Source organism: Vitis riparia, chromosome 8 (genome assembly GCF_004353265.1).
Source record: "Vitis riparia cultivar Riparia Gloire de Montpellier isolate 1030 chromosome 8, EGFV_Vit.rip_1.0, whole genome shotgun sequence".
Taxonomy (NCBI): domain Eukaryota; kingdom Viridiplantae; phylum Streptophyta; class Magnoliopsida; order Vitales; family Vitaceae; genus Vitis; species Vitis riparia.
In genome coordinates, this window is record NC_048438.1 from 8,531,762 (window position 1) to 8,539,551 (window position 7,790).

At 35.5% G+C, this 7,790-nt stretch overlaps 1 protein-coding gene across 1 annotated transcript; it reads left to right on the forward strand.

Moving 5' to 3' along the window:
• Window positions 1–4,661: 4,661 nt before the first annotated feature.
• LOC117920591 (receptor like protein 22-like) lies at window positions 4,662–7,790 on the forward strand. The gene has a single exon (XM_034838200.1). It carries the CDS (start codon window positions 4,662–4,664, stop codon window positions 7,788–7,790), a length of 3,129 nt encoding a protein of 1,042 aa, XP_034694091.1.

Sequence of the window (7,790 nt, forward strand, 5' to 3'; positions counted from 1 at the left end):
AAATTTAAGCTCATATATATAGAATGAATAGTTAAATGGAAAATGGTACACTTATTAAAGAGTTGAACATTGACCAACTTATTTTCTGGGCTAGACAAAAGTAGACAAGAAAATTCAATGAAATATTGGGGACTTTCTTTTCTGTGTGGGTTGAAAGATACAGAAGAATTATAAATCCTACACTAAATTTGAAGTGACTTATGAGTGAGACACCAAACTTATTGTTTGGGCTAGAGAAAAGTATGCAGGAAAATTCAATGAAATGGGGGGACTTTCTTTTCCGTGTGTTAAATGATGTTAAATGAAGAAAGAAAATCTCTGTGTCACTAAGTTTAAATGTGCTCATCTTTAAAATTGCACTAAAGTCATTTACGTGAGTCCAACTTTAGAAAAAAGATGGTTGATTGTCAATATAAGTTGTCATATTAAACATTATTATATTTAAAATTTGGAAAACATGAACATGAAAAGGAAAAAGAAAATTCAAAAACAAAATAATGAAAAACAACAATTAGAAAATAGAAATCAATATAGCCTAAAAATTGTATTAGAACAATTTTCTAAACCTAAACCAATAGGAATTCAAAACCTTCAAAATGAGATAAGTCAAATTAAACTTCAAGTTAATACTAAGTTAATTCATAATCAAGAAGTAGAAACTAGACTTCAAATGCTAGAAAATGAAAAGGTTCAAATCATAGAAGATGATAATAAACAATTAAAAGGAGAATTTTCGGAATTGTTTGTAAAAACTATAACAAGAATGAAAACTCAAAAATGGTATGTCAGAGTAAAACTCTTCATAAAACCTAATTTTTCAAAAGAATTTTTAGCATTAGTTGATTGTGGTGCTAATATTAATTGTGTACATGAAGGATTAATTTCAATTGTATACTTTGAAAAAACATACCAAGGGGCCGTAAGTGCAAACTCACAACCCTTGACAATAGATTTCAAAATTTCAAATGTACATATATGTAATCAAAATATTTGTTTCAAGACTTCTCTATTGCTAGTCAAAGACATGCATAAAGAGATAATTTTAGGAATACCATTCCTTGCTCTATTTTATCCTTTTAAAGTAGATAGTGAAGGAATTAAAACAATTTATAAAGGACAAAATATTTGCTTTAAATTTATTAATCCTATACAAACCAAAGAATTAAATACACTTCAAAAATGAAGAAGTAAACTTAATTCAAAAGAAAAAACAACATATCAAATTCATAAGCAAAGAAATACATTATAAAAGAATTGAAGAAAATCTATTACAAAAAGCAGTTCAAACAAGAATAGAAAAAATTAAAAATCAAATTGAAACAGAACTATGTTCTTCTATTCCCAATGCTTTTTGGGATATAAAGAAACATAAAGTTTCGTTACCCTATGTTGATGGATTTGATGAAGCTCAAATTCCCACTAAGGTAAGACCAATTCAAATGAATGCTTAATTATTTAAATACTATCAAAATGAAATAAAAGATCTTTTGAATAAAAATATTATTAGAAAGAGTCACTCTCTTTAGATCGTTGCTTTCTATGTTCAAAAACCCTCAAAAATTGAAAAAAGTGTTCCAAGACTTGCAATAAATTATAAGCCTTTAAATAAGGTTCTCAAATGGATAAGGTATCCAATAGCTAACAAAAGAGACCTTATTAGACACCTTTATAATGCTTCAATATTTTCAAAATTTGAGATGAAGTATGGATTTTGGCAAATTCAACTTTAAGAAAAAGACAAATACAAAACTGCATTCACTGCTCCATTTGGGCATTATGAATGGAATGTAGTAGCTTTTGGTTTGAAGAATGCTCCATCAAAATTTCAAAATATAATGAATGACATTTTCAATTTCTATACTAATTTCTCCTTAGTATATATTGATGATGTGCTTATATTTTCAAATTCTATTGAACATCACTTCAAACATCTTGAAATCTTTCAACAAGTTGTTAGGGAAAATGGCTTAGTGGTATCTGCCCCTAAGATCAAACTATTTCAAACTAGGATATTTGATTTCTACTTCTTGTTCTCAAGTATCATTCTTCCTTTCAAGATTTCAAATTCCTTGAATTATGTGTTGGGACTTTGTCCAAACACAATTAGTTTCACCTCATTTTCCTCCACATTTGGCAAGAGAATTCAAAGTCAAATGGTGGTCAAATTTCTCTCATTCTACTGCCTAACAAATTCCCCATATCCATCAATGGATTTCCTCAAAAAATGCTCCTTCAAAGCCAAGTCCTTCAAAAACTCCTATTCAAATTCATCTTGATAACTTTTTGTTATCAAGAACTTCGTTCCCTTTTGACAAAGAATTCAAAAAAAACTCAAAATGCTTATGAAAAAATAGAAACCCTGTCTCAACTCTCTTATTTTGGTTCTGATGATGATATTGCATCATCTACTTTTTTAGAGGATCTCAATGAAGACATGTGCTATGGATTTCTATACACGTCCCTAGAGTAACGCCTCCAAGTCTTCATTAAAATCAATTTGTGAAGCACTTCAAAAGAGACACTTAGGTCTTCGGGTCAAGCAAAATGTTCACATTCTTGCCTTTGATTACATTTTCCAAAGAGACTTTGGATATCGTGGCAAAATCTCAAAGGACCTCAAATTTCTCAAAGAATCTGGGTTCGAAGATGATTTCTATTGTAGACTCCAACATTTTCCAATCTGAGTGGGTTGATGAGACATCAATACCGCTCTTCAAATTTATGGATAAAAACAGTGGGCTACAAATCGCTCTTCAAATTCAAAGGATAGCTGCACAAAAGAAAAACTACTTTTGGTGGATTTCAAAGCTCTTCAAATCTACGAACTTAAAAGCTTTTCATATCCGTCCTCAAAGCCTATATAAGGCCCTCATTTCTCATTGTAAGGCATCGACAATTCATTAGTGATATTTGAGTGAAAACAAGTGAAATATCCCTCTGAGCGAAAGCCTTATAATTGAGAAAAGCTCAAAGCTCTCAAAGTTTTGTTTAAGCTCTCTTCAAAAGCTTGTAAGTTTATGTTTCAAATTCTTTTGTAATTATTTTATGCTTTGAATGAAATTTCAAATTCAACTGTTCTTTAAGTTTTACATATTGCATCAAAGAACCCCTTTGAAAGTTTATGAACTTTCTTGAAGTTCTGTTAAAGTTATCTGGGTTTTAAGTGAGACCATTGTGACTCCTCCAGATTCAACTGGGAGATTTCATCAAAATTCATATTGAAATTCAAATTGAAGTGTTCTTCTTCATTTCATTTTATTTCATCCATCGATATTAATTTTTGGATAAAGTTAAAAACTAAAGGACATCAAAAATGTTATTTTTAATTACGTATATCAATAGCACTTTATAGAAGAAATTTTAAGTGGTGAAATACGGAAAATTTAAGCTCATATAGAATGAATAGTTAAATGGAAAATGGTACACTTATTAAAGAGTTGAACATTGACCAACTTATTGTCTGGGCTAGAGAAAAGTAGGCAAGAAAATTCAATGAAATATTGGGGACCTTTTTTTTGTGTGGGTTGAAAGATACAGAAGAATAATAAATCCTACACTAAATTTGAAGTGATTTATGAGTGATACACCAAACTTATTGTTTGGGCTAGAGAAAATTAAAGTAGGCAAGAAAATTCAATGAAATGGGGACTTTCTTTTCTGTGTGGATATAGAAGAATTATAAATCCTACGCTAAATTTGAAGTGACTTATGAATGATACACCAAACCATATGTTGATCACAATGGCTAAAATGAATTATCTTGTTGAATCCATATTAATAAAATTTATTGTTATGGATATTTTTTATATTTCTATTAACAGAATGGAAGAGTGTTAGTGAAGCTGAATCTAGCATACACCTAGAATGCTATGAAGAGATTATTTGATAGTGATTCTAAAAAATATTTTTAATCTTTCTAATTTTAAAAGATGACAATTTTCAAGTGTTAAAAATGGTACAAACACTTTTTAGAATTATTGTCGGATACACTCAAAATTTGTAAAAAGGAAAAAGAATATAAGATAAGCCAGCCCATGTTGGTAAAAATCTTGGTCATTCAACATGAATGGTTTGGTCTAAGAAATTTTCTAACCGAAAGAAGGAATCAGATTTAGGAATTGATAGAATGTGTAAGGCATGAATTGTGTGGCTTTATCCAAAGGAATAAACTCCATTTTGGTGTTCCTAATAGAGTAATTAGAATAATTTGATTGTAACTTTTCAATTTGATCACCTCGAACTAAACAGAACATACATAAGCAATGCCATGAAATTTGTATAAAATTAAAACTGTTGTTTATGGTAATTTCAAAAGCACAAGAAAACTCATATGAACTAAAAAGATATGGAAATAGCTAGAAGCAGTCCCATCATGACACCCCCCCCCCCCCCCCCCTCCCCTTTTTTTTTTTTGACTGAACAGGATACCATGCGTGGAATGTTGTCTTATTTATGTAATATTAGAACTTTTTCTCTTCTTGAAACATGAATAGAAGTTAATTATGTTTTGTGTTAACAGTATCCCCCAGCGGCTTCCAATGAGAATTCTACTCTTCTCATGCCTTTTTTCCATGCCCTTATGCTCAATCATCTTTGGTATCCATATTACTTTGGTGTCCGGTGAATGTCTCAGTGATGGACGGGTATGCCTGGAAGATGAGATGTCTTTGTTGCTGCGGCTGAAGAAGACCCTCAAATTCAATGTTGCTGTTTCAAATAAACTAGTTTCCTGGAATCAAAGCGCAGACTGCTCTTCTTGGGGAGGTGTGACCTGGGATGCCAATGGTCACGTTGTCGGTCTTGATCTGAGTAGCGAATCAATTTCTGGTGGATTCAATAGCTCTAGTAGCCTTTTCAGTTTACAATATCTCCAGAGCTTGAATTTGGCTGGAAACAGCTTCTGCGGAGGATTGAACTGGCCTAACAACAGCTTCTGCTCTTCTCAAATTCCATCAGGATTTGACAGGCTTGCTAATTTAATTTATCTGAATTTATCCAATTCTGGCTTTTCTGGGCAGATTCCAAAGGAATTTTCGCTCTTGACTAGGTTGGTTACCATCGATTTCTCCAGCCTTGGTTATCTCATTGGATTTCCTACACTGAAACTTGAGAATCCAAATCTGAGAATGCTGGTTCAGAATCTCAAGGAGCTTAGGGAACTTCATCTTAATGGTGTAGACATATCAGCCGAGGGGAAGGAGTGGTGCCAGGCATTGTCATCTTCAGTGCCTAATCTCCAAGTGCTTAGCTTGTCCAGCTGTCATCTTTCAGGCCCAATCCATTCTTCCCTGCAGAAGCTTCGATCTCTCTCAAGGATTCGTCTGGATGACAACAATTTTGCTGCTCCAGTTCCACAGTTCCTCGCTAGCTTCTCAAATTTGACTCACTTGCAGCTCAGTTCTTGTGGATTAACTGGAACGTTTCCAGAAAAGATCATTCAGGCAACAACCCTACAGATTCTTGATTTGTCAATTAACTTACTTGAAGATTCTTTGCCAGAATTCCCTCAAAATGGATCTCTAGAAACATTGGTGCTTTCGGATACAAAACTTTGGGGGAAACTACCCAACTCCATGGGAAATCTTAAGAAGCTGACTAGAATAGAGCTGGCACGTTGCCATTTCAGTGGCCCAATCCTAAACTCAGTGGCAAACCTTCCTCAACTGATTTACTTGGACTTGTCTGAAAATAAGTTTTCCGGTCCAATTCCATCTTTTAGTTTGTCCAAGAGACTCACCGAAATAAACCTTTCCTACAATAATTTGACGGGTCCAATTCCTTTCCACTGGGAACAACTTGTTAATTTAATGAATCTTGACCTGCGGTACAATGCAATTACAGGAAATCTCCCCCCGTCCCTGTTTTCCCTCCCATCCTTGCAGAGGTTACGACTAGACAACAACCAAATTTCTGGTCAGTTCAAAATTCTTTTAAATGCATCTTCTAGATTGAGCACCCTTGGTTTGAGTAGCAACAATCTCGAAGGGCCGATACCTGATTCTGTCTTTGAACTGCGGTGTCTTAGCTTCCTTGACCTATCTTCCAACAAATTCAATGGAAAGATTGAACTCAGCAAGTTTAAAAAACTTGGGAATCTTACTGATCTTAGCCTTTCATACAACAACCTGTCCATCAATTCAACCCTTTGTAATCTGTCCCCTTCTATACTGCCTATGTTTACAACATTAAGGTTGGCTTCTTGCAGGCTGACAACTTTACCTGATCTTAGCGGCCAGTCAAGCTTGACACATTTAGACCTTTCCCAAAACCAAATTCACGGGAACATACCTAGTTGGATTTGGAAGATTGGTAATGGCTCTCTTGTGTATTTGAATCTCTCTCATAATTTACTGGAGGATCTCCACGAACCTTTCTCTACTTTTACTCCTTATCTGTCCATCCTTGACCTACATTCCAACCAGCTCCATGGCCAAATCCCCACTCCTCCCATATTTTGCAGCTATGTGGATTACTCGAACAACAGTTTCACCTCCTCCATCCCAGAAGATATTGGTACTTACATCTTCTTCACTATTTTCTTCTCTCTTTCTAAGAATAACATCACTGGAATTATCCCTGCATCAATCTGCAATGCCAGTTACCTGCGAGTTCTTGACTTTTCTGACAACGCTTTGAGTGGAATGATACCCTCATGTTTAATTGGGAACGAGATTCTTGAGGTCCTGAATCTACGGAGAAACAAGTTAAGTGCCACTATACCTGGGGAATTTTCGGGAAACTGTCTTTTACGGACTCTAGATCTGAATGGGAATCTCTTAGAAGGAAAAATTCCAGAATCTCTAGCCAATTGCAAAGAGTTAGAGGTTTTAAACCTTGGGAACAATCAGATGAGTGATTTTTTTCCTTGCTCGTTGAAGACCATAAGCAGTTTGCGCGTCCTTGTTCTTCGATCCAACAGATTCTATGGACCCATTCAATGTCGACCACATAGCAATCCCACCTGGCCACTGCTTCAAATTATCGACCTTGCTTCCAACAATTTTAGTGGTGACTTGTCAGGAAAATTCTTTTTAACCTGGAAGGCAATGAGGGCTGATAAAGATGGAGCCAGGTCAGAGCTCAATCACCTACAACTTCAGGTACTACAATTCAGCCAAGTGTACTATCAGGATACGGTGACTGTCACCAGCAAAGGCCTAGAAATGCAGCTTGTGAAGATTCTAACCGTCTTCACTGCCATTGATTTCTCCTTCAACAATTTCCAAGGGGAGATACCAGAAGCTATGGGAAGCTTGATTTCACTTTATGCTCTCAACCTGTCCCATAATGCTTTGACGGGCCAAATCCCATCATCACTAGGGAAGTTGCGGCAGCTTGAGTCATTGGACCTCTCACAGAACAGCCTTAGGGGGGAGATACCAGCACAGTTTGTGAGCCTAAATTTCCTTTCCTTCCTTAACCTCTCCTTTAATCAACTGGAGGGAGAAATCCCCACAGGTACTCAACTTCAAACGTTTTTGGAATCTTCTTATGAAGGGAACAAAGAACTATGCGGACCCCCCTTGAAGAGGAAATGCACAGATCCATCCCCACCCACCTATGAAGAAACACATCCGGATTCTGGGATGAAGATTAACTGGGTGTACATAGGTGCTGAAATTGGATTTGTCACCGGTATAGGAATTGTGATTGGGCCTCTTGTGTTATGGCGAAGGTGGAGACGGTGGTACTACACACATGTGGATAGACTTCTTTTGAGGATTCTCCCGCGTCAAGGCGAAGGAGTTCATGGCAGGAGACGTCGCAGAAATCAGGGACGGAGACTCTAG

Bases quoted from the DNA above. Each gene is read 5' to 3' on its own strand.
- LOC117920591 (XM_034838200.1), top strand. From the start codon at position 4,662: ATGTCTTTGTTGCTGCGGCTGAAGAAGACCCTCAAATTCAATGTTGCT.